The 24,699-nt window shown below is 53.4% G+C and overlaps 5 protein-coding genes across 6 annotated transcripts in view; 1 reads left to right on the forward strand and 4 right to left on the reverse strand.

Annotated features, from left to right (window-relative positions):
- Positions 1-801: 801 nt before the first annotated feature.
- On the reverse strand, positions 802-4,956 carry RRP8 (ribosomal RNA processing 8). Its single transcript, XM_008710969.2, has 7 exons — positions 4,801-4,956; positions 3,246-3,612; positions 2,592-3,045; positions 2,373-2,502; positions 1,782-1,888; positions 1,604-1,700; positions 802-1,378 (listed from the first exon to the last, which is right to left on the reverse strand). Exons 1-7 carry the CDS (start codon positions 4,954-4,956, stop codon positions 1,259-1,261), a joined length of 1,431 nt encoding a protein of 476 aa, XP_008709191.1. The 3' UTR covers positions 802-1,258.
- Positions 4,957-5,069: 113 nt separating this feature from the next.
- On the forward strand, positions 5,070-11,798 carry ILK (integrin linked kinase). 2 transcript variants are annotated; one of them, XM_008710968.2, is made up of 13 exons: positions 5,070-5,209; positions 5,640-5,774; positions 9,004-9,169; positions 9,323-9,418; positions 9,620-9,716; positions 9,806-9,889; positions 9,991-10,076; positions 10,218-10,327; positions 10,433-10,560; positions 10,642-10,763; positions 10,862-10,961; positions 11,069-11,199; positions 11,387-11,798. In XM_008710968.2, the coding sequence occupies exons 2-13, from the start codon at positions 5,686-5,688 to the stop codon at positions 11,534-11,536; spliced, it is 1,359 nt and encodes a 452-aa protein (XP_008709190.1). In that variant the 5' UTR covers positions 5,070-5,209; positions 5,640-5,685; the 3' UTR covers positions 11,537-11,798. The 2 variants fall into 2 exon arrangements, with proteins under 2 accessions (XP_008709190.1, XP_040486669.1); XM_040630735.1 differs by lacking the exon at positions 5,070-5,209 and having other exon boundaries at positions 5,363-5,774.
- Positions 11,767-13,150, reverse strand: TAF10 (TATA-box binding protein associated factor 10). The gene is made up of 5 exons (XM_040630736.1): positions 12,919-13,150; positions 12,627-12,781; positions 12,329-12,393; positions 12,120-12,234; positions 11,767-11,937 (listed from the first exon to the last, which is right to left on the reverse strand). Exons 1-5 carry the CDS (start codon positions 13,148-13,150, stop codon positions 11,848-11,850), a joined length of 657 nt encoding a protein of 218 aa, XP_040486670.1. The 3' UTR covers positions 11,767-11,847.
- Positions 13,151-13,648: 498 nt separating this feature from the next.
- TPP1 (tripeptidyl peptidase 1) lies at positions 13,649-20,627 on the reverse strand. Its single transcript, XM_008710967.2, has 13 exons — positions 20,504-20,627; positions 20,333-20,404; positions 19,915-20,054; positions 18,637-18,787; positions 18,301-18,428; positions 17,970-18,148; positions 17,593-17,791; positions 17,258-17,446; positions 16,958-17,027; positions 16,400-16,520; positions 16,158-16,316; positions 15,860-15,985; positions 13,649-15,691 (listed from the first exon to the last, which is right to left on the reverse strand). Exons 1-13 carry the CDS (start codon positions 20,545-20,547, stop codon positions 15,551-15,553), a joined length of 1,719 nt encoding a protein of 572 aa, XP_008709189.1. The 5' UTR covers positions 20,548-20,627; the 3' UTR covers positions 13,649-15,550.
- A 689-nt stretch (positions 20,628-21,316) lies between these two features.
- Positions 21,317-24,699, reverse strand: part of DCHS1 (dachsous cadherin-related 1) — a 35,479-nt gene continuing 32,096 nt past the window's right edge. The window contains exon 21 of the mRNA XM_040630737.1: positions 21,317-24,385. Within this exon, the coding sequence (XP_040486671.1) occupies positions 21,774-24,385 (2,612 nt within the window). The 3' untranslated portion in view covers positions 21,317-21,773. The remainder of the gene's footprint in view (positions 24,386-24,699) is intronic.

Here is a 24,699-nt window from a genome sequence, read left to right on the forward strand (position 1 = left end):
GTGCACTGCCTAGCCTCCCAACATGCCCTCTGGCCCACAGCCTACCTCAAAGCCGCCATCCCCTCACTGGAGGCATATGACTGGCTCAGAGCCCTGGAAGCTGTGTCCCAGTGGGCAGTCTCAGTTTTTGTTCTTACAAATAGGTAAGATGCTGCATCTTTACGCCTGGACATGGCAGATACCTTCCAGGAGAGGCCAAGGGTCTATCATCCCAGTTCATCTTTTTCCAACACCAAACTTCCTTGCCCATAGCTTTCCCAGGACATGCTGATCTGGGGCCCACTGCAAGTTGGAAACAACAAACAGACCCTTGTGCCAATGGACAGCCCAATCCCCCAGCCTACCATGGCATCAACCGTTATTTATTTATTTATTATTTATTTATTTAGATTTATTTATTTATTTATTTGACAGAGATAGACAGCCACCAAGAGAGGGAACACAAGCAGGGGAAATGGGAGAGGGAAGAAGCAGGCTCCCAGCGGAGGAGCCCAATGTGGGACTCGATCCCGGAACGCCGGGATCACGCCCTAAGCCGAAGGCAGACGCCTAACGACTGCGCTACCCAGGCGCCCCAACCAATTGTTATTTATGAAGAGACCCAGCTCCCTTACCGCCCTCCTCCAAGAACATCTCAGAGTCTTATCAACAATCTCTAAATACCCTGTGAAATGAAGCCCACTGAAAGGCCTATCTTGAGCCCTCCCAAAGTATTCCTCAGTCAACAAATCCATTCTTCACTCTTTGACCTCCAACCCTACCTAGGGAAGAACTTTAAAAAATAGTAAGGCTTACAACACATCACAGCCATAGCTATAATTTATTGAGCACCTCTTATGCATCCAGTCCTGGCTGCAGACTTTCTCAGCAGACGGAGGTGAGAAGAGAAGAAAGTAGAGATGCCAGGGCAGAAAGTCCATATGACTCCTGAGAGATGGAAAGAGGAGCCAAACCCAGAGATGCCTTGAATTCCAAACCAGCTAGTTCCCACATCTGGAGGACCCATCATTCCCAGATACCCTTGTATTTTCACAATAAACTCCTATTCTTTAGCTAGCCCAAATGACTTTATGCTTCTCACAATAAGAAGCCTTCATTAGAGCGGGCGGGGCTGAACCAGAGGTTTTCATCACACTTTGGTCTGAGGACAGCGACAGGGATGTACCAGTTCCTGGGTCAGAGACTGGCTGGATACAGTCTTCAGAGTTGTGAGCCTGGAGTTCAAGACTGGCCTCCCCTTTCAAGGCGGGCCCAGAGGTCACCTGCGCTTGTAGAGACATGGCTGAAGCTTCAGGCCCGTGAGTTGAGCCTTGGGCCCTACTCGAGGAGGCCCAGTCTTTTCAAAGTCAAACAAGAAGAAGTGGCTGTTGGTAAGGTCCTAGGGGTGGAAAAGACCTAGTGAGCTCCAAATCCTCGTCCTAGCTCCTCAAAACACCTTTATCCATGTCCCGCCTTTGTTCAGAAAGCTTCCCAGGGCTCTCCCATGAGTCATGCCTTCAAAAAGCAAATGTCTGTGCCTGTGCCTATGGCCTCCTTCCTAAACACCATTACCCTAAAAAAGACTGCACAAGACAAAAATAGGGAGACTTCTTGGGGCCCTCACCTTGGAGATGATCTTGAAGCCCAGTTTGGTCACAGCTCCCAGAAAGGTCCGAACATCTTCAAACCGGCTGCTGACTTCAGCCACTTTCAAGAGACCCCTGAGAAGAAGAAATTCTGCATAAATACACAGATGTATACCTGTGCACATATACACGCATCTGTGTCCCGGGAGCTCCTACCCTTGCTTCAGCACTCGATTTGCCTCCTCTAGGAAGTCTCTGATGTTGGTTCCCATCAGCGAAAGGCAGAACACAGCCACATCCACGGACTCATCCTCCAGAGGCACCTGTAAGAGTGGGAGTACTGTATAAAGCACACAACATGGGGAGCAAAAATCCAGCACTGAGGGGTGCCTGGGTGGCTCAGTCGGTTAAGCATCCGCCTTCAGCTCGGATCATGATCCCAGGGTCCTGGGATGGAGCCCCATATTGGGCTTCCTGCTCAACGGGGTGCTTCTCCCTCTCCCTCTGCTGCTCCCCCTGCTTGTGCACGCACACGCTCTCTCTCTCTCAAATAAATAGTCTTAAAAAATATATAAATAAACCAAGTATGTCTGAGAAAGAAAGAAAGAAAGAAAGAAAGAAAGAAAGAAAGAAAGAGAAAGAAAGAAAAAGAAGGAAGGAAGGAAGGAAGGAAGGAAGAAACCCAGCACTGAATGCTAGCACCAGACACCAGGATGGGGGGGTGCGGAGGGAGGGAGCGTTACAGATTAGCACATGGAGGCTGGTCTAGAGCACAGGCCACATACACAGAGAGACAGAAGGGTTTACCTGGGCCATGTCACACACAGTGACCCTGGGGTCCAGAGAGGCCAAATCAAAGCAGTGCACAGGGTTCCGGATACTTGAAGCCAGGCGGCAGTCTCCGCAGCCAAAGTCAGCTACAACCAGGGACGCAGGCCTGGGAGTGGAGGCGAGGGATCACTCACTGGTCTAGTCTGAGCTATGACTGACCCACATTGCTTCTCACAGTGCCCAACCCCCATTCACCGCTGGCGAAGATCCCTGGCGATGCGGTCCACTGGCTGCAGTGGCCACTTCTTGACTTGGTTCTGGAAGCCGCGGTGATAGAGGAGAAAGGCCTCAGGGTCTTCCTGGAAGAGACGCTGTGCAGCACTGCTAGGCCCTGAGTATAGCTGTTCGTTGAGGTAGCGAAATCGGGCACCATCCAGCCGCTGTGCCATGCGGGCTCGCAGAGCCCCTGCCCGATCCTCATGGTGATCTGGACTGGGGGCAGGAGGCATCTCTGTCTCCTCTGCGGGGGCTGTGGCTGGAGCTTGGTCTGGCAGTTGAGCTGGCCGAAACTTGTTCTTATGTCTACGTTTGTTCTTCTGCCGGTTCCGCCACTGCTTGCGACTCAAGGTCTGGGCAGGGTTGGCAGAAGTGGACCCAGGACTTGACTTGGATAGGTCATTTGTAGCACTACTCTTCCAAGCTTTGGGACCTGAAGGGAGGGAGATGAAAAAGCATATTTGGGGCAAGAGCCCCTGGATTTGGAGGTTTGGCAATCATCCTGGCCATACCCCTATCCTTGAAAAAGAGACTGTGGCCTGGATGAAAATACTTCTTATTGCCTAACCCCAAACCTAATGGTGGCAGGTAACCTCTGTCATGTCCCACACACATACACACACCCACTAGTACCTGTTTGGTTGTCAATGTCCACGAGATGGGCGGGGCTTAAGTGGGCCTGTTTCTGGCATTTTCTCTTTCTTTTCCGTTCTTCAGCAGAGTCACTGGCACTAAGAACCCCTCTGAGGCACTTTTTCTTCTTTTTTACTTCCTTTTCTTCACAGTCACTGCCAGGTGGGCCCTGTTTTTGACATTTCTTTTTCTTCTTTTTCTCTACCTCAGTAGAAGCACCAGCAGATGAGGCCTTTTTCGGGCGTTTCTTCTTCCTTTCCACCACATCCTCTTCAGAGTCACTGCTGGGCAGGCCAGGGGGTTGCTGGGGAAGAGATGCTGCCTCCAGGGCCCGTAATGTGGCCAAAAGCTGACGGTGCTTGGAGCCCTGAGAGAAAACAAGGGAAGAGAGAAGGGGCGAGGTGAATAGCTGGGGCCTGGAGAGTAAGAAGACAGAGGTGGAGACCTGATTCAGATGCTGGTGGAAGCATCTGGATTATTCTTAGTTAACTTCACTAGCTTGTCATGAAGCCTGCCAGACCCTGAACAACTTTTAAGTCACCATCTCAACCTTTGGGAGGCTGGAGAGCAGAGAAACCACCCACCTCACTTCTTCAATTTGCAGATGAGAAAATGGAGTTCCCCAGAGGAATGTGGTAAGGCCACAAGCAACAGGACCAAGGCCAGAGAACAGGAGTTCCAGACCTCAATCTCAGGCTTTTGCCTGCAGCTTTCTGTATCTTTCTATAAAAGCTAGGGAGGTTTCTGAAAACAAGAGTGACAGAATCACAGGTGTGTACTTAAGATGAGTCTTGCTGTAGTGTAGAGAATAAGCAGAAAGGGACAAGCTGCAGATGGAAAGACCAGTGGCAATGATTATAGCAGTGGGTTGAGGGAATGAAGAGGAGGGAATAAAGAAGGCAGATGTTGGATGCTGACTGAAAGGTAGGAAGAGCCTGAGGAAGTACAGCGCCTTCACATCTGCAAAGGCTAAAAGGAGAAGGTCTCTTGTCTGGGAGGCCTTCTGGATTTAAGTCCTGCTGGGAGGTCCCAGGCTAGGCACTTAACCTGCAGGTTTTCAGTACCCACACTGCACCACTCCTTTAGAATGGTAGTGCTGATAAAATCCTTCATTGTCATTCACTCTTACTCTCCCCAATCCAAACTCCACAATGAAACCAACGACTTTTCAAAATGCAAATCTTAAGAAATCATTCCCCTGCTAAAACCGTTTCACTGGCTTCTATCGGTAAAATATGCAAAACTTCTACTCTGCCTCTCCAACTTCAATGGCATACCCTCTCACTCTCTGTGCTCCAACCACACAGATTACTCTGTGTGTAACCCTAACAACAGGACATGCTTTCTTGTCCCAGAGCCTCCGCACGTGCTTTTCCTGTCCAAGATTCCGCCTTCACTCCACTAACTTCTACGCAACAGCTCTCAGTCGGGTCTTCTGCGGGTCGCAGGCGCCCCGCCCAACGCACACACACGCACACACAGCGAGCCCCAACGCTCCTCGGATCCACCAGGGTAGGCTTCTCCGCTTCAAACAGCTCCCTGCAGGGCCGCTCACCTTGACTTGCGAGACTGAGGCGGGCCGAGGCCGTGAGGCTACAGGCGCGAGGCCCGTGGCTACTGGGGCCTCCTCGGCCCACTCCGGCTCCTCAAACATGCGGGTGGGGTGGGCGAGATCGCCTGGTCCACACAACTCTCCACGTGCAGAGCGCATCTCCAGTAAACCGAGCGCTCAGAGCCGCCGGAACTGAGCCGGAAACCAAAGAGTGAAAACCTGGGCGGCTAGAGCGGCCGGCGCGGCGCCGGAAACCATCGAGTTTAGGCACTGCCGGCTAGAAGGACAAGAGAGGCGAGAGGGAGGGAGGAATGGGGGCCCGCGCTGGCCAGAGAGGGCCAGGGGCGGGGCCGGGCGGCGGGCGCGGCCGGACGGGAGTTCCCCGAAGAAGGCTCCTCCAGCCCGAGTCCCGGTGAGTGCGGGAGTACCCGTGCCCTTCCCCAAGGCTCGACCCCTGCCAACCCGTCAGCCTTCACTCGGCTCGAATACCGAGTAGGGAACGAGGGCCACCCCCGGGAAGGACCCCCCTCGATCGCCTCTTCCAGGGTATAGGGCGCCTGAACTCCCCCTCCCCCCAGGTCTGTTCGCGGGTAGGGTCCCCTAGCTTGTTCGCCGACACCCCTTCACGGGACTCTACTTCTTAATCACCCCCTACCTCGCGCGGACCTGTCTTTCCCTCGCGCCCAGGGGACACGGTCAGGGATCATCCCGCCTTCCCGAACTCGTTCCCAGACCTCCACTAGCCGGGGAGGCAGCGGGAGACCCCCACTCCCTTCACAAACACTTATCTCGGTAGGGGACAAAGCTCGGGGTTTACTCCCCTTCCCTGGATCCCTCCACAGTCCGCAGGCTTCCCCAGTCTAGGGGACTCGGCGCCGGGACGCTGCTATGGACGACATTTTCACTCAGTGCCGGGAGGGCAACGCGGTGGCCGTTCGCCTGTGGCTGGACAACACGGAGAACGACCTCAACCAGGGGTGAGCTGAGGTGGCTGGTGGGTGAGAAGAAGGGCAAAGACATGTCCCTCTCCGCGATGTGGGGTGCTCACGTTGGCTGGGAACGGCTGACTTTCCTACCCAGTACGACGAGTGCAAAGCACAGCCTGTGGGGAGCAGAGGGTCTCCACAGAGGAAGCTGTGTTTCTGCTGAATCTTGACTGCTCAACAAGAGTTTCACGGGCACAGGCTGCAGAGAGCTTTCCAGCCTCAGTGAACTGCGAAAGAGCTAGGAGGCAAGACAGAGAACGGAGTGTCTGGAAATTGTCTACAGGTCCATATGGCTGGAGGATAGACGACTTCTATGAGCTTCTGTGGACTGAAGCATTGGGTGCAAGTGGTAAACCACAGGAGATAAGACTGGAGAGGTCGGCTGCAAGCGTCAGTCAGATCGTGCAAGGATATTTATGCTATAATAAGGTCATTATTCTAAGAACAAGGGTTTAAAGCCCTGCTGTGATGAGATTGTCCATTTAAGTGTCATCTTGGATATTTTCTGAAGAGCAGGTGGCCATGTGGAGAAGCAATTGCTTAGTCTGTCCCAGAAGTGGTGATGCCTTAGACTAGAATGGGGGCAGATGAAAAAGAAAGAAGTGATCAGATTCCTGAAATCTTTAGGATAAAGAACTAATGAGACTTGGTGTGGGAAGTGAGGAAGTAAAGATGATGACCAGGGTTCTGGCTCAGACTCTTGGGTAGATGGTGGTTGCTTTTACTGAGTTGGACAAGGCTGAAGGATGATGACTGCCGCTCTGACATGTTAAAGTGACGGTACAGTGGAGTGGAAGTGTTGAGTAGGTTGTTGGTTATACAGATTCGGATTTCAGGAGAGAGATCTGACTTGGAGACACAGATTTGAGAGATGTTAGTGTATAGATGAAACCTGAAGACATGGGTGTGACAGAGGGGATGAGAAGCCTGCAAGACTGAAAAGGTGCACCTGGAGGTTGCAGGAGAAACAGGAAAATATGTCAGTAAAGCTCAGAGAAGTGAATGTTTCAACGAAGGGGGAGTAGTCAACAGTAGTATAGGCTGTTGAAAAGTCAAAGAACTTGAGCACTTTAAAGTAACAATTGAATTTACGATTAATAATGTATTTGATGATGTTTGTGAAGGCTGCCATTGAGGAAGATGGATGAAGAAACCAGGTAACACCGGGTTCCTTCATTTAAAGTACTATGAATACCCCTGTGCTAGAGGCCCGGAATCAGACATAATGCCAGCCCTCAAGGCAGCAGCCTGGTGGCAAACTGAATGGGAGGTGAGGAAATAGAGAGTGGATGTAGACAAGTTCTTCAAGGTTGGCTGAGATAGCAAGAAAAGCAGTAGTGATGTTGATGATTCAGGATGGTGGGCTTTAGGTTTTTTTTATTTTAAAATTTTATTTCTTCAGTTTTTAGGTTTGAGAGGTAAGGATCACCTGTCATCTTCATCCAGGCTTCACAGGTTCTCATTAGGCTTTCTGCTATTTCTCCATAATTCCTGGTCATTTTTTCCCATTTTTTTGTATTCTTCTATAATTTACATAATTCTTTCGTAATTCTTCAAAGGGTGCTCAGATAAGGACAGTGAGTACTCTTATTATTTTGTTGGTAGGGTTCTAAAGGCTTAGGTGAAGTTATCCAGTTGCATTTTATAAAACTCTTTCATGCCAAGAGGTGAAGGGTTGGCATTAGTGAAACTGGAAGGCTTTAGTGCTGGTTTGAGGGGAAAGGCTTTGGAGGCCCAAGCTGGCTATATGCTGGATATGAGGTGGGGTGAACTCCCTGCAGGGCTCTTCCGGCTTATAGTCTGCGGCCCTGAGATGACAGGCAGTCTGACAGTGAGCGGAACCTTCTGCTCATACTTTTGCCCTCAGGCTCTGGCCTGCTGTGCCACAGACTGCAGGAGGCTGATAAACCAGGTCACAAATTAAAGAGCTGGGAGGCAAAACTCACTGATAAGTAGGGGATGGTAGTTGCTTCAGAGGGGGGTGGGTCGGGGTAATCCACCTCCAGGAAAGTTTTTGGCTATCTCTAAGTGAGCAGATGTGGGCAGCTGTGGAGGGAAGTCGTTGAAGGCCACACACACCCCCGTCCCCTGGGTGAGGGGGTCATCTGGATGGCCTGCAGTGGCCAGACCCCTGATCTGTTTCAGGCCATGCCTAGAGCCCCCACAAGGGAAGTGACCGCAGCACTAAGGCATCCGGAGGCTGCAGTCTCAGACCACAGACCGCCCCCTGCCCCGCCCCTTGGAGCTTCACACACTGGAGACTGGAGGGAATTTCCTTTTATGGCCCCGGGCTGTCAGGCAGGCCCAGCTCCCACCAAGTGTTTTTTCTTTCTTTTTTTGTACAGTTCTTTGACTTTAGAAAATACATGTCCTTGGGGGTAAAAAGTCAGTTTTTTGTACAGTTCTTTGACTTTAGAAAATACATGTCCTTGGGGGTAAAAAGTCAGATCGTTTTCTTTCTAAAGAAGCCATTCTGATTTTCCTCTGTTTTCTGGGACCAGGCCTGCTTGAGTAGAGGAATCCTGTTTTACCAAACCAAATCCTGGTTTGATATCTGCCTGATTAGTAATGACTTATCAAAAGCATCTCTTTTTCATGATAAACCCTTCCAAAACGTTATTTTAATTCCAGTCCATTTTTAGATCTTCGGTTTCAGTACCAGAGCCTATTGGTAAGCTTCCTTCTTCTCCCATGATTTGTGCCTTTCCTTCTCCAAGACACCCCTCCCTTGTATTAACATGCACTGAACACCTGCTGTCAATCCATTCTCTCAAGAAGCTCAGTCTAGCAGACAAGACAGCTCGTTAAGATTTTTACAATCCAGTGCCACAAGTAGTATACTTAGGGGGATGTGAAATGCAGTGGAAACAGAAAGGACAAACAGATGTTGCAAAAGGAATGCAGAGAAAACCAGATGAAAAATGCTACCATTTAATGAGATAGGGCATGCCAAGGAAGAAAGGCTAGTGGGAGATGGTGATAGAGATGGTGAATCATATGGATTTGTTGAGATTTCAGGTGGTGGTTGCTTAGGTTTGAAGCTCAGGGGAAGGTCTTAATTGGATGGCTTTGGGAATTGCTGGCATGAATGAGAATCAGAGTCCTGGACAGGTAAGGTTTCCCAGGGAGATTATTCAGAGTAACTACCAGTTTTTCCCATATCAAAGCCTTTGCCCCCATCCCACCTCCAGATCAATGACCAATTGTCCCTTCCTCAAAGGGATGATCATGGCTTCTCCCCCTTGCACTGGGCTTGCCGAGAGGGCCGTTCTGCTGTGGTTGAGATGTTGATCATGCGGGGGGCACGAATCAATGTGATGAACCGTGGGGATGACACCCCCCTGCACCTGGCAGCCAGTCATGGACATCGTGATATTGTGCAGAAGGTATGTGTGAATGCTCCATCTCACCCACATTACATACATGTCTGGAAGTTAGTCACAAGCATTATGACATGTGTACTCTTCTTCCTTGGACACCTCAACTCCCATCTCTCATTTGACTGTCTTCTGCCTCTTCTACTTGGCCATGGGGACCAGCTGCTGCAGTACAAAGCTGACATCAATGCAGTGAATGAGCATGGAAATGTGCCCCTGCACTATGCCTGTTTTTGGGGCCAAGATCAGGTTGCAGAGGTGAGTACTAAGGCCCTGAGCCCTGGGATGGGTGGGAAGCAAAGTCTGAGCCTGCATGGGAGATTCTAGAACCTTCAATCCATCCTGTAAGTACTGCTGAATATATGACGCTCAGAGCTGGTACTACGTCTGTACTGATGGATGGTTGTGACTGCCAGGAAGGCAGCAGAGCCCCTCATCACAACCACCTTTTCATTCCAGGACCTGGTAGCTAATGGGGCCCTTGTCAGCATTTGTAACAAGTATGGAGAGATGCCTGTGGACAAAGCCAAGGCACCCCTGAGAGAGCTCCTCCGAGGTCTGTCCCCCAACTCATTTGTATCCTGTTTTCTCCCTATCTCCTTGCTCCATACTACAACTGGAGCCAAAGCTATTTTTCTTCCACAGAGCGGGCAGAGAAGATGGGCCAGAACCTTAACCGTATTCCATACAAGGACACATTCTGGAAGGGAACCACCCGCACTCGGCCCCGTGAGTCAGTTGTAAGGGGAGGGGTGGTCAAGGGAATAACCTGGGGCTGCTGGAGCTGGGTTAGGGTGAAGCTTGGGTACCTGACCTGCCCACACTCTCAGGAAATGGGACTCTGAACAAACACTCCGGCATTGACTTCAAACAGCTCAACTTTCTGGCGAAGCTCAACGAAAATCACTCTGGAGAGGTGACCCTGCCTTTCTTACCCCTTCCTCCCCAATCCCCTACAAATTACCTGCTCTGCACCTATTTTAAATTTTTCTTCCAGTTAGTGGACAAGAAAACAGTGGCCTTAGTTACAGCTTCCTAACCCTTACCTGTCTCTCAGCTATGGAAGGGCCGTTGGCAGGGCAATGACATCGTTGTGAAGGTGCTAAAGGTTCGAGACTGGAGTACAAGGAAGAGCAGGGACTTCAACGAGGAGTGTCCCCGTCTCAGGTGGGGCAAGGCCTAAATGGGAAGCTGCTGGTTCCAAGAAACCCTGACTAGCACCCATGAGATCTTTTATGCGCATCTCAGCTAGGGATACTCTCCGTCTTCCAGGATTTTCTCGCATCCAAATGTGCTCCCAGTGCTAGGTGCCTGTCAGTCTCCACCTGCTCCTCACCCCACCCTCATCACACACTGGATGCCATATGGATCCCTGTACAATGTATTACACGAAGGCACCAGTGAGTAGGGGATACCAAATTTCATGGGATGGGGGCAGGGTGTGTGAGCCTCCCCAAACTGTTTGACTCTTGCCTCCTTAGATTTCGTTGTGGACCAGAGCCAGGCTGTGAAGTTTGCGTTGGACATGGCAAGGGGCATGGCCTTCCTACACACATTAGAGCCCCTCATTCCACGACATGCACTCAATAGCCGCAGTGTAATGGTGAGGTCACGCTTCATTCCTGGCCCAGGCCCCCAGAGCCCTTTTCCTGTCTAGAATAGGACTTACCTCCTTCCACATATCTATCTTCTCTTCCTCAGATTGATGAGGACATGACTGCTCGAATCAGCATGGCCGACGTCAAGTTCTCCTTCCAATGCCCTGGGCGCATGTATGCACCTGCCTGGGTGGCCCCTGAAGGTGAGTGAGGGCATCATGTTGGGAGGTAGAGAAGGGGCAGCTCAGTAGTAATGGAAGGGGGCAGAAACAGGACAGGCAGCTGGAACAGTTAATTCCTGTTCCTCCAGCTCTGCAGAAGAAGCCTGAAGATACAAACAGACGCTCAGCAGACATGTGGAGTTTTGCAGTGCTTCTGTGGGAACTGGTGACACGGGAGGTACCCTTTGCTGACCTCTCCAACATGGAGATAGGAATGAAGGTGAGAGCACAACTGTATGCACTTGTGTTGGGGGAATGGTGGTGGTGGTGGTGACAATAACTATAGCAGGGCTGGGCTCTTCCCATATTTGTTCAAATATACAGTAATCCTGTCCTGAGGACTAGAGGCCTCTTCCCACAGGATATTCAAGTTCTGAGACCCATTTTGTTTTTTCCTGTATTTGCAGGTGGCACTGGAAGGCCTTCGGCCTACCATCCCACCAGGCATTTCCCCCCATGTGTGTAAGCTCATGAAGATCTGCATGAATGAAGACCCTGCTAAGCGGCCCAAGTTTGACATGATTGTGCCTATCCTAGAGAAGATGCAGGACAAGTAGAGCTGGAAGGCCCTTGCCTAAACTCCAGAGGTGTCAGGACACGGTTAAGGGAGTATGTCTCCCCAAAGCAGCAGGCCTCTGGTTGCCTCCCCTGCCTCCATTCATGGTACTACCCCAGCCATGGGGCCCATCCCCTGCCCCCATCCCTACCACTGCAGCCCCCAAAGGGGCTAGGCTCAGAGCTTTGTCACTTGCCACACGGTATCTCCCAGCATGGGAGGGACCAGCCCTGCCTGTCACAATAAAGTTTATTATGAAAACAGGCTGGTGTGGGGACAAGGGGACAGACAAGTACATTTAGGTTGGGTGGCTCAGGTGAAGTAGTGCGGCTTCTTCACATTGATGCCATACTCGCTGAGGGCAGGGGTCAAGTCCTCCATGGTTAGAGTGTACTTGCGGTCCTGAGGGAAGAGGGAAGAGCACCAGCTGAGCACAGGAATCCCAGATTTCAATCCCAGGTGGGTGACCCTGAGTAGGTCTTTCACCTCCCCTAGGGCTTAGTTTTCCCAAAGGGGTTTCAGGACAAATTAAGCCTCCGATGCTGTGGGAGGTAATTACGGATTCAATGAGGCTCCCCTCACACCTTGCTCTTGCTTCGGGAGCTGCCAGAAGCTGTGCCCTTCATTTTGCAGTGCTGTAGGGCATCGTTGGCAATATCTGAGATGAATTTCTGGGCAGCTAGGGAGATGAGCCGAATTCTAGAGAGAAAAAACTGGTGTGAGAAAGGAAATGGGGCAATAAACTCCACACAAGCACTCAAGGCTCTAACCTACCCACCCAGGCTGTACTCACATGCGTGGGTCCGAGGCCTCAAAGCCAGCACGGTTCAGGTAGTAACCGGTCACTGCGTCTGGGATCTGAGAGATCAATGAGACGACTGTCAGTATTTGCCCTGGGCACTGCGGGGCTGAGAGGGTGGAGGAAATGGAGGACAGGCCTGGCTTTCAGGAAGCTCACAGTTTGGGTGGGCAGAGGGGATAAATCAGAGCTAGTAGGGGAGGAAGTACAAAAGGAAGCTGGAAATCCAGGCGGTGTAGCAGAAAGTTGGCCTGACAGCGCGCCAATAGCCTTGTTCAGGCAGGAAGCCCACCGTAGGCGTGTAATCCTCCAGCTGCATCAGGAAATCCACCAGAGGCGTGCTGGACACCACCGGCTTCACGTCCCCGTTGGCCGCGCTCGGCAGTACATAAACCCCGTTAGACATGGCCCCCTCCGGGGGCGCCGCGCCGCCCGCCGACACCGGAGCTGGAGGAGAACCAGCAAACAGACATGGAGGTGGGAGATGCGGGGCCCGGCTAGGTCGGCCTCAAACCCTCTGCCCTCACCCGCCACTGGACCCAGCCCTCGGCGCTGCCCTCACCCTCACCCGGCCCGGCCCTCACCCGCCCCGCGCCGCTCCGCCGGCTCCCCGGCCCGCGCCGCCACGGGTCCCGTGCCCCCTGCCGCAGCTCCAGCCCCAGGTCCCCCTGCTGTCCCCGCGGGGCTGGCCTTATTCTCCGCAGCGGTGCCCGCGGGCAACGCTGCGGGGGCCGAGACCGCGGGCGCCGGGCCCGGGGCCGAGGCGGCGGAGCCCGGCGCCGCCTCGGGGTCCGCGCCGGAGCCGCTGCAGCTCATCGGGCCGGTGGGAGAGGCGGCGAACAGAGCCGCTTCCGCTTCCGCTCACGTTACGCACACACCAGGGCTGACGTCACACGCCCCTCGCTTCGCCCCTCCCACGCCATGTTTGCTGTCTCTCTCGCGTCTCCCGCCTCCTGGTTGTTTACCAGCCAGTGAGGTGCCGCCAAAAAGGCCACCTCCCACCCGGCCGTAATCCTAGGCCCTTGCGCTGGGATGGGAACGGTCAGTGTCTAGGACACTCTTCCGTGGGTCTGGAACCCCTCTTGCAACCTGGCGCTTAAAGACCTTGTTTTGTGACACCCCTCGACCACAGGTTGCCTGCCAGTCTGCATTCCTTCTAGTTCCCTTATTCAGCCTTTTAAGGGTTGGAAAGCCCCACTCCCCTCCAGCTGCCCAAAGACGTGAGGACAGCAGGACAGCGAACAGTACTGCTGTAGATAGGAAGGGAGGTATTTCAGCTTGAGTAAACAACAAATGCAAAATCACGAGTGAGGGTGAGGTTTTCAACTCAACAAACATTTATTTAATTCCTATTTGCCAATCCTGAGCTAGGGCCTGGGAGTACAAAGTTAAGATAGACAAGATTCTAGTCCTCTAGGCACGAACAGTCTTGGAAAGGGAGGCAAAGAGGTAAACTGGCATTTTCAATACTATGTTGGAGTTACAATACTAGAGGTAGACACAGAGTATGCAGTGCAAAGGAGGAAGGGAACTAACACCTGCTGCCTACTGCTTTGTGTCAGGCACTCTATCAAACTTATTCCATTTAATTATTCCCTGATTATTGTTAGAGGCAGGTATTGATAACCCCACTTAACAGAGGAGGGGAAAGATTCAAGGAGATGTACTTGTCCAAAGCTCTCTCCTAGTCTACATCAGAACCAAGAATCAAACAGGTTTGGTTTGAAAAAAATCTAGGCTTTTTCTGCTACACCAAATCAACTAGCTTCAGAGAGCTAAAGGTTCACAGGAGAAGACTTCTGAGTGGGGTCTTCGAAGAATCCCGGAAACTAACCAGGCAAAGGGAGTCAGGGGTCATATTAAGCGCACAGAATATCTTGAGCAAAAGTGAAAGTGGGGAAGTGGAGGAAAGGGGAGGGAGAACAAGACAGGATAAACAATTTGTTACTCAGGAACAAATAGCAAGGAAAGGATCAGGTGTGTGAGTCACAGCAAAAAGCCAGAACTTTATCAGTAATCTTTGAAGGGTCTTAAGTAAATGACCTGATGAGATTTGCATTTTACTCTAGAAAAATGGTTTTGTGGACAGGCAGGAAGTAAGGACATGTTTTGCAAGGGCCTCCTACAATTCAGAGGAGAGAAAATATGGTTCTAAGCTAATGTACTAGCAGTAGAGATGGAGAGAAGTAAATGAGTTCTAGTCATAAATAGGAAATGGAATTGGCAGGACTTGTGGATTGATAAAGATATATTTAAGAGGTGAAATCAGTAGGACTTATTGACAGTGGTAATGGGAGGGAGAGGTGAAGGAAAAGGGAGTCTAGGATAACACTTAGGTTTCTGGCTTGCTTGGAAGAAGCATAGTCTCATTTACCAAGAGGGAACACAAGAGAATGGTCTGGAATTGGGAAGGAGGGGGATGAAGGATTGAGTATCATACACCTTGAATTTGAGGTATCAATCATTGTCTGATAGAAAGTCTGATTTAGTGAGATGGTGACAGCTGTGGCTATAGGTGACTGACTTGTCCTAGGGAACACTGGGTAGATTGAGAAAAGCAAAAGAGTAAAGATGAAGCAATGAAGTATACCAACATTCAATGAGGAAGAAGAGAAAGAGAAGGAGGAAGAGGAAATGAAAGAGGAAGTGGGAATGGTTAGGAGAGAAGTTAAGCCCTGAAAGCTAAAGAAGGAAAGGCAGTGGACAGCAATGAGAGAGACCCCATAAAGCAAAGATTGGGAAGTGTGCACTGGATGAAGCAGCAGGACGGCCACTGTCATCATTGTCAGGGGAAGAAAGAGTGAAAAAATGAGAGCAGAGGTCTCACTGCAATGAACTGAGGAGAGAACCATGAAGTGAAATAGTGTACACAGAGAGCACAGACAACTCTTTGAAAAAGCCTGGTTGAAAAGAGAAAGAAGAAATGGGGTGGTGTTGGGTGAAATGGGGGGGGGGGGTTTGGGGCGGAGGCTCCCAAACAATACTAGTTACAGCATCTGTAGAGGAACATAAGGCAGGAGTAAGGAGACCTGAGCATGATGGAGCAGGGTAGGGCTGGGAGTCAAGTCAAGCTCACAGCATTTCAGGGTTAGGGAGATAAGCTGTCTGCAGCAGTCTATGGTTGTGGGTTCCGCAGGGCTTCCAATAGTGCAGAATAAGGGACCAAGCCACCGGCTATGGGGCAGGGGACAGGTTCACTCTCCTGGCAGGAAAGGGTCAAGGGTTGATTAGTGTCTTCAGCAGAGCTGGGAAGTTGGGTGTTCCCCAGCCTGTCACAGGATCCCAGCCAGGGCCAGAGCAGAAACCCTGACCCTGCACCTCTTCATTCAGACAAGACTCATGGCAGCCATGGGTTACCTAGGGAGAAGGTGGGCATCAGATCTGGGCCTGTCCGTACCAGTACTAACAGACTAAGCCCTCTTACCTTGTATTTACATTTCAGGACCCCATCAGAACTGCCCTCAAGTTCATCTTTGCACTCCCCATATTCATGAAAATGTCCACACCCTTCCCTTCCATACTCACATCAAAGAGTCCTGCTCCACGCTGCTGGTAGAGCCTTGGGTTGAGAAAGCCAAGAGGGGGGCGGCCGCTGAGGATTCTATGTTCATTTATCAGGGATAGGACCCCACCAAATACTGGAGTAGAGGCCTGCAAGAGTGAGGGTGTAAGTAGAGGTCAGGGGTTCACAGTGATTGGATTTGGGGGAGGGATGTTTGAAAGGATCAGAGGTCTCTGAGGAGTCAGGGGTTCTGAGTACAAGGTCTTAGTAGAGGGTGAGGACAGTTCCTGGGTAGGGGTTTGGAGCCAGGCTGATTCTTACCGAGGTGCCAGACACCCATGGAATGGGCACGCTGTTGCTGACCACCCAGTAGCCATCAGAGAGTGCAGCCACATCTGGATAGGCACGGCCACTGGCATTGAAATAACTGGATGGTGGTAAGTGGGGACTAGAGCTCAGGAACTGAGCTACAGCTTCCTCCTGAAAGATGTTGTTGAGTGAGTATTGTCTGCTGAACTGAGGATGCCTCCCACCCATCCATCCACACAAACATATACACATACCTGGTATGAAGGCCGTGGGAACACATTGCTGAAGCCACCACCACTGATATAGTCAACGATCTCATTTGTGACTCGGAATGGATTCTGGAAGGATGTGCCTCCCACCGTGGTGACATAGGGGCTGAGAACAGAAAACAGCACTCAGATTGTACGGGTCCCAAGGGGACCTCCAAAATGTGTGGGAGATGGGTAAGTGTGGGCTGGCTCTTGCTAGAGGGGCTGGACTCTGTGGGGAAGCAGGTACATGGGGAAGACTAAGAGATTTTGAGCCCTCAAGGCATGGCCTGAGGTGACAGTGCACACTTTTGTCTACAGAACATTCACCAAATCTTCTACTAAAATGTCTGGGAACTGAGAAGAGGAATATTGGGAACTGCATTCCACTCAGAAGCCATGGGGCCTCGACCTATAGGAAGAAGGGAATGCAGCAACCAGAGCTGGTTAAACTGAGGTCTCAGCTACAGGAGCGCCTGGTGGGGTTAAGGCAAAGGTTCCAGATCATGGAGCTGTAGATGGAAGATTGGTGGTCACAGGTCAGTGGTGGGCTGGGGTGCCTACCTGGATGCCGGGAAGCTGGGACGGAACTGGTGTCTTCCAGAGACAGACCAACACCCAGCCCCACTGTCACCTGGGAGAAAGACCAAGTTTAGCACTCAGATTCATTGGTCAGAACTTGATATGTGGGTTCAGATGTCAGAAAAGAAAGTCAAGAGTCAGTCATTACTACAAGAGGTCAGAGTTCAGAGGTCACATCAGTGGTCCCTATTGAGTTCAGACTGTAAGTCAGAGATCACAGGAGTCCCCGTGGGGTAATAACTCCTGGGCTGGGTTGGGTCTAAGTTTAGAGTAGGAGGTCACCTGAGGCAAAGAGCAAGGTAAGACCCCGAGCGGCCGCCTTCATGAGCTCAGTGTTGACCCGCTGGATGTAGGCACTGCTGAGGGAGTCCTCATCATCTCCATAGCTCACGGTGTGCACATGAGGCAGGGCTGACTCGTTACTGAGCAGCAGGAGCCACTGCAGGAAGGGCTCCTGGGACTCATGCCGGCCTGGATTTGGGGGAAGGGAAGGAGCATAAGGGCGGTCCTTTGGGAGCTTGTCAGGGTCTCCCTCTAGCTCATGGGACTCCCTTGAAGGAGCAGTGATCACCACTCCCCACCACCCCCTCTCCACCCACCAGTCCCCTTGGCAGTACCAGGACTACTGTAGACCCAGGTGGAGATGTTGGCGCCGGCACTCATCAGGTACTCCACGTCCAGACTGGCCTCGATCCCAGCCCGGCCCCGGCCCTGCTGTCCGACCACACGCGCTACTGATGCCTGGTGTGCAAAGTTCCCACCAAAGAGGCGCATGAACTCAGCCAGGTCCGAGTCATGGAAATACTGCTCCAGGAACTACAGAAGGAATCAGATCAGGTATCATGGGTCAGAGAATGCAGCCCCAAGGTCAGGGCAGGGAACACTATTCCAGATAGGGGGTGAGGACCAAGGGGAGGAGGCAGAGAGGAAGCCCCAGCCTGGGGAGGCCCCTTGGGTAGGGTGTCAGGATGCTGGAGCTCTCTGCCCGGCTCACCTGGGCACAGGCTTGGCTGTTGTTGGTTGTGCCAGAGCCCACGTCTTGTGCTGTCAAGTTGTATCGCTGACGGATCACGGATGGGGTCACCCCCAGGTGCAGGCCAACAGTCCCTGACACCTCTGGCTCAGGACGTTGCCTCAGGGATGATGTGGGGGGGAAGCGGTGCAGCCCGCCCACTGTGGGAGAGGGGTCAGACTTGAGGAGGAGATCTTTTGGACTCCAACCCCCACTTTACCACTGACCCCACCCCAAGCCCCCCATGGCACCTAAACTTTTCCAGCCCCTGGTTCTGCCTGCTTCAAACCCCACCAACCCCACTGGGTGTTACCAAAGTCCACATGAGGGGCCAAGGCCTTTGGGAGCTGGTATGGACGTGGGGACCTTATAACATGGATCTCTGCAGGTCCCCCCACATAGCGATGAAACTCAGCCCCAGGGAGCAGCAGTTCTGCCTGTCTGGAGGTCAGAGATCAGAGAACAGAGGTCAGAAAGCAGCACAGACCACAGCAGAGGAGGCTATCTAAGCATCACTGCTCATCCTTGTCTCCCTGCGCGTTAGCTCTCACCCACAAGCCCCCACCAGCTCTCAGCTCTCTCCCATTGGGGTGACTTGTCTCCCTGATGGGATGATTGGTACCCTCCACGGGCAATCCTTCCCTCTCACCGGACACTCAGCCAGCAAGTCAGAAAGTCCTGTGTGGTCACTGAGTGGCAGTTCCGGGCTCCAGCTGCCAAGAGCCATTTTTGGACTGTGCGGAAGGTCAGTGGTGATGGCCGGACCAGCTCAGCCACATCCTCTAGGGTCAGGTATTTTCCTGCAGGGATTCAGTAGAGGAGCTTGCCTTCATTCATTGCTTTTCCAAGTTGCCCATTCTGGACCTCAACCAGGAGACACTGGGACTTCGCAGGGACTCTGGAACAGGGTCCTGAGGGATAGGTGGGAAGTTTCTAGCAAAAAGGCAGGCTGTGCTGGTGCAAGCTCTATTTCGAGGCCAGGGGAAGAAAAGGCTGGGGAGACTTGGAATGCCATGGCCAGAAATATGGATTTACTCTAAAAGCCAGAAAGTGCTGCATCGGAGCATGTATTGCCATAATCACAAAAAACAAATGAGGTTAAAATTGAAAATTTTCCATATTATTTCCAGGAAAAGTTTTCAAAACTTTAGAACCAATTATAAGGTGACATCTAATTCAGTTCCAATCTTCGTACTTGTTGATTTTAAGCTTAACGTGATGGTGAGTCACTATTTTCCTGCACACTGCCATGTACACAGCTCCAGGGTGAATCTGAGACTGCCCCCTCACACGCGTACCACTGCCCCCCAACCACAAAGGGCTTCGTGCAGGGCAGGGACACTATCCAGCATGAGCACTGGAGCAGAGTGCTGTTTTGGAGCAGAGTAGGGGGCAGGGCGGGGACTGGGCAGCAGTCTGGGTGCAAGAATAAACAAATGAGTGGGCGGAAACAAGCAATGATAAAAAGTGGATGACTCCAAAGGCTCTTTGAGAGCCAGAACTGGAAATGACAGCTCTAGAGTCCAACTGACAGAGGAAACGGGCGTGGGTTTGAGGGTGGGAAAGGAATTTGAGTTGATGAGCACCTATCTGGACTGGATACTACTTCCCACGTGTTTGGTAAGTAGTGGAGTCAGAATTTGAATCCAAATTTGATCACACAGCCTGTGCTCTTCACGTTCAGGTTTCTAGCAAGTTTTGGGGGAAAGAATCTGAGTGAGTTTCGGACAGTTTCTTTCCAGTTCACTTTTTTAAATTCAGAAACTCTTCAACAAGAGCCACTGCCATTCAACTGCCCTATATCACCACCTCCCTAGGCACCACGAGCATGATCCTGACGTTATGTGCGCCATCCCACACTCGGCCCAGCCCTGGGTCCCTTCACTGCATCCCACTTTCCCGCCCCAGTCCCTATCCCAACAGGCACCATAACGAGGAGAGCCAGGATCCGACACAGCGCGCACCAGCTCTGACAATCTTTCCACGTTCTGCTGTCTCAGGGCAAAGGTGAGGCTCAGCTCTTCCTCAGAGTCTACACGGCCCAGGGACACCCAGCCTGGGGGCAACCTGCAGGGTCAGAGGTCAGGAACATGGCCTTTGTTAGTGTGGGGATGGGAAATATTAGTCATGGAAGGTTCAGGATTAGGGGCTGAGACCTGGGGGAGGATCCCAGAGGCAGATATGGCTCATAGGAGGTGAATGATTGGGGACTGAGCCTGGGAACCTGGGGATAAGACTGTGGAGTGGGTACCAGGAGCTGGTAAGGGGGCGAGGGAGGCTGGGCCAAGCCAGTGGGCACAGGACAGGGCATAGGGAAGGGGGCGGTCTGTGCTAAGTCAACTCACGTCCGCTGCTGGTCAGGCTCTGGGCTGTAACTGCATTTGCCAGGGACGAAGAGGGCAAGGAGCCCCAGGAGGCTGCAGAGGCGGCAGGCGGGTTTCAGCAGGAGCCGGGCCGCCACTGTAGTCCCACCCTCCAACATGATCCCCTCCTCCCGGGGCCCCCTAATGTCTCACCAGGTTTGGAGTCTCATTCTGCCTTTCTGGAGATCTGCTGTCATGTGACAGATCACATGAGCCTTATATTCCACCACCTCCACCACACCACCACTACCACCACGCGGCTGCTCGGAAACTCGGCCGTGCTGGCTCCTCCTTCAAATGGGTGGTCCTAAATGCTGGAGATGGGTGGGGCTGCCACCCGATCCTTCCTCCGGGGCCCCGCCAGCACTGGGTTCGTCCAGGGCTCCCCTCTGCTGCGAGTCCAGCTGGCACTCACCAAGCGCTGTAGGGCACCACTTCAGCAAGGGGCTCTGGGGCACACAGACCCACAGACCGGGGTTCCTCCTTAGCTGTATGGTATCAGGAAAGCCACCCAACCTCTCAGAGCCTAGGTTTCATTTAGAATACCGAAGCTGCTCTATTTAAAAGGCTCTGCCTCATAGGATTGCAGTGAACGTTTACAGAGATAAAGCAGGCACACTGCTCAGCAGAGAGCCTGGTGTGGCAAAGGCTCAAGAGACGTGAGCTCTTATTACATGCGGGTCCTCAGGCCCAAGATCTTTCCTCACCCAGCCAACCCCTCTCTAGGTCACTGCCACAAGGAAGCCGCTGCTGTCTGCCTTCCAGCCCTTGTGAGTGGGAAAGGCCAACTGCAGAGATGTGACAGTCAGCCTCAGGCTAGGCTTGGGCTCCCAGTGCCGTCCCCACCCTAGATGCCCGTGTCCACCACCCCTCTGTGCCCCCTGAGGTGTCCACAATGTATCAGGTGCCTCCCACCTGATCACCTCCCACCCCCACGGCCCCCACAGAATCCAGCCAGACACTGGGTACAAACTGCAGTTTATTAAGGCTCCAGAGTGAGAATTGGCACTTGGTTCTGTGCAGGGGCAGGGGTGTCAGTGGAACCCAAAGGAGCTGGGCCCAAACAGGTTGGAGGGAACTCCCCAATCCCCCTACCCCCAATAAATAAAGTCTCAGCCCCACCTCAGGGTGCTGGTGCAGGGCAGGAAGCCCTCACTGAGGAGAACCCAGGGCTGCCGCCTCCTTCATATTTCTCCCCACATTGGACCTGGCCCCAGGTCAGTGCCCAACAGAGCCTCTGTGGCACTGTGCTCTGACAGGGCCGGGTGAGATGTGGGACCTGTCCCCACTGGAGGGGTTTAGGATGGGGAGCTGGCCTCCCCCGTGGTCAATCATGGTCCGAGGCTGCCCAGGGCAGGCTCAGATGGGGCCTGCATTGGGGACACTGTGCGTATCCCAGGTCGGGGCCCAGCCTGGGCCACAGCTAGATGTGCAGCTCTGTGTCATCGGGTGGCTCCAGGCCGGACTCCGCGCTGAGTGCTGAGGCTGAGGGGCCCTGGGCCACCCCAAATGGCGAGACAACAGGTGAGCGAGCAGCCAGAGGAGACAGTGAGGGTGAGAAGCTGGGAGACATGGCAGCTGAGGATAGGGAGCCTTCGTGGCTGATGGGGGAGCGGTGAGAGGCTGGTGGGAAGATGGCCCGCGTTGCTGCCGTGCTGGCTGGCTTAGGGGGCACAGACTTGGCTCCTGGGTGGGCCACAGCAGTGATGAGGGGCGGTGGGTCAATACGAGGAGCCGGGGGACATGGCCGAGCTTCATCCTTGAGCCGAGCAATCTCTGTGAAGACACTGGCCAGCGGCTGGAACTGAGGGCACCAGCTCAGCAGGTAGTCCCAGTTATAGCTGCCACGGAGCTCCTCCTCACCAGCCACAATGGCTGTCAGTGCACCTGCCACACATGGCTTGCCATCTGCTGGGAAGCCATAGTCCCCGGTGGGTGCAGGGCTCAGGCCACAGCCCCCCAGGAAGGCTGTGGCCGTGGCTGGTGGGCCCTCTTCTCGGTACAGAGTGGCTCCTGCACCTGGCAGCAGCAGCCCTGCCTTGCGGCCCTTATACCAGGTGTCAGGGGCAGGTGGCTCGCAGGATGTGTCACTCAGTCCATCTGCATCCTGCTGGATGCCTGAGTCGGGGCCACGGGCAGCCAAGGAAGAAGCCACACTGGCCACACGTGGGAACTCATTGATCATGCGGATCTCGTCATCCTCTGCAGCCTCTGCTGAGCCTCGGCCACTGGAGTGTGAAGGGTCCAAGGAGCCACCTCGGGGGTAGGGTCCTCCAGCTCCTGGCCCACCATAGCTGGGGAGAGTCTGGTGATAAAGGTGCTCTGAGGGCGGTGGGCTGGGTGGCTCTCGGCCTAGCTTTTGCAGAGAGCCACTGGCCAGGGGTGCAGCCTGTGACATCGGACCAGGTGCTGCCTCAGCCTTGCGGCTACGGGCCCGCACCAGCCCCAGGACCAGGGCTGCCAGTGCAAGCACCACCACAACTCCCAGGGAGGCTGCCACAGCCCCCACCAATAGCAGGTTGAGGTCAGGTGCCAGGCCTAGTGCAGTGTGGGTGATATCCACAGTCACAGGCACCGTGGCACTCCGGGAACCAGGCAGAGGTCCCCGTGCCACCACCTCCAGCCTCAGCTCCCGTGGTGCCTCACGCCGTGTCCGGCCTCCACTCCCAGAATTGCCTGTTCCACTGCCTGGTGCCCGGCTGTCCACTCGAAGGTACAGGGCACCTGTAGTCTGGTTGATACCAAAATAGGGGGAAGAGGCGGCAAGGGAATAGAGCACCAGGCCATCGGCTCCTCCATCCTCATCTGTGGCCTGCACATGACCCAGGCTATAGCCACGCCGGGCACCTTCTGGCACTTGGAAGTGGAAAGCTGGAGCCAGGAATACCGGGTCATACTCATCCTCCCCTGTCACCAGCACTGACACAGTGACCGAGGCTGAGAGATTCCCAGCATCGGCAGCACCCACCAGCAGCTGGAAGCTTCCTGTGTGTTCATAGTCAAAGGCCACGCGTGCCCGCAACTCCCCTGTTGAGCTGTTCAGTGCAAATGCCTCGCGGCCCTCGGACCCTGGCCCGGCCTCCAACAGGCTGTAACGGAGCCTCCCGAAAGCCCCAGCATCCCCATCAATCGCATGCAGAGTGGTCACAAGAGTGCCTGGAGGCTGGTTCTCTGCCAGGCTGGTGCTGAGCAAACTCAGCGGGAAGATGGGGCCATGGTCATTCACATCCTGGACCTCGATGGTCACTGGTGCCAGAGCAAAGTGTGCCCCAGCAGGGTCGGCAGCCTGCACTACAAGCTGATGCCGAGCCTGGGTCTCACAGTCCAAGGGGCGGGCGAGTCGCAAGGCACCTGAGCTCTCATCCAGTTCAAAGAGCCCAGAAGGGTCGCCTGAGCTAAGGGTGAAACGCACAAGGCCATGAGGGCCTGGGTCAGCATCAGAGGCCTCTACATGCAGCAGCTCAGCTCCAACTGGTGTGTCCTCAGGAACTGCCATGCGGTAGGACGCTCGAGAGAAGACAGGGGGGTTGTCATTGACATCCAGCACAGTGACGGTGACAGGCACGGCTGAACTGCGAGGGGGCTGCCCCCGGTCAGCTGCAGCCACAGTTAAGTTGTACTGGGTTAGGCTTTCAAAGTCTAGAGGTTCAAGCAACACCAGGCAGCCCAGTGCCCGGGGGCCTAGTCCACTACCTTCCTCAGTTTCAGCCAGCCGGGGTTCCAGCTGGAAGACTCGGCCGCGGTTGCCACTGACGATGCTATAGTCCACGGTGGCATGGGTGCGGCTTCCATCGGCATCCGTGGCCTCCAGGGTGAGCAGCGTGGAACCAGGGGGCAGATCCTCAGTCACAGCCACACGGTAGTGTGGCAACGTGAAGCTAGGGGTGTGATCATTCTGGTCCTGCAGCTGCACATGCACTGTGGCTCGTGCTGCCCGGCCTGGCATCCCATGATCTCGTGCTTCCAGCACCACGTCCACCACTCCTGGCCCCTCCTGGCCAAAGGCTACTGTTCCCACTGTTGTGAACAAGGTCCCTGAGATGAGAAGGGAATGGAGAGAAATACACATTCATCAGAGGCTGTAGGTGAGCAGAGGGGTGATCCTATGGGGGCCTGGGAAACGGCCTTGGAAGTCAGACTCCAGGGAATGACCTGTATGCTGCGAGTTTATGGAACGGTCTCCAGGATTCATGAAATGGCTTCTGGACATGCAGTCAGGACAGGGCTTAAAACAGAGACAAAGGGGGGGGAAATGTTTTCACTGGGTCAGAGGTCTAGGAGTTAAGAGTTCAGACAAATTCTAGGAATGGGGTCAAAATATGGCCTGTCACTGTCAAAGATAAGGGGTC

The sequence above is a fragment of the Ursus maritimus genome, unplaced genomic scaffold, assembly GCF_017311325.1.
Source record: "Ursus maritimus isolate PB19 unplaced genomic scaffold, ASM1731132v1 scaffold_16, whole genome shotgun sequence".
Taxonomy (NCBI): domain Eukaryota; kingdom Metazoa; phylum Chordata; class Mammalia; order Carnivora; family Ursidae; genus Ursus; species Ursus maritimus.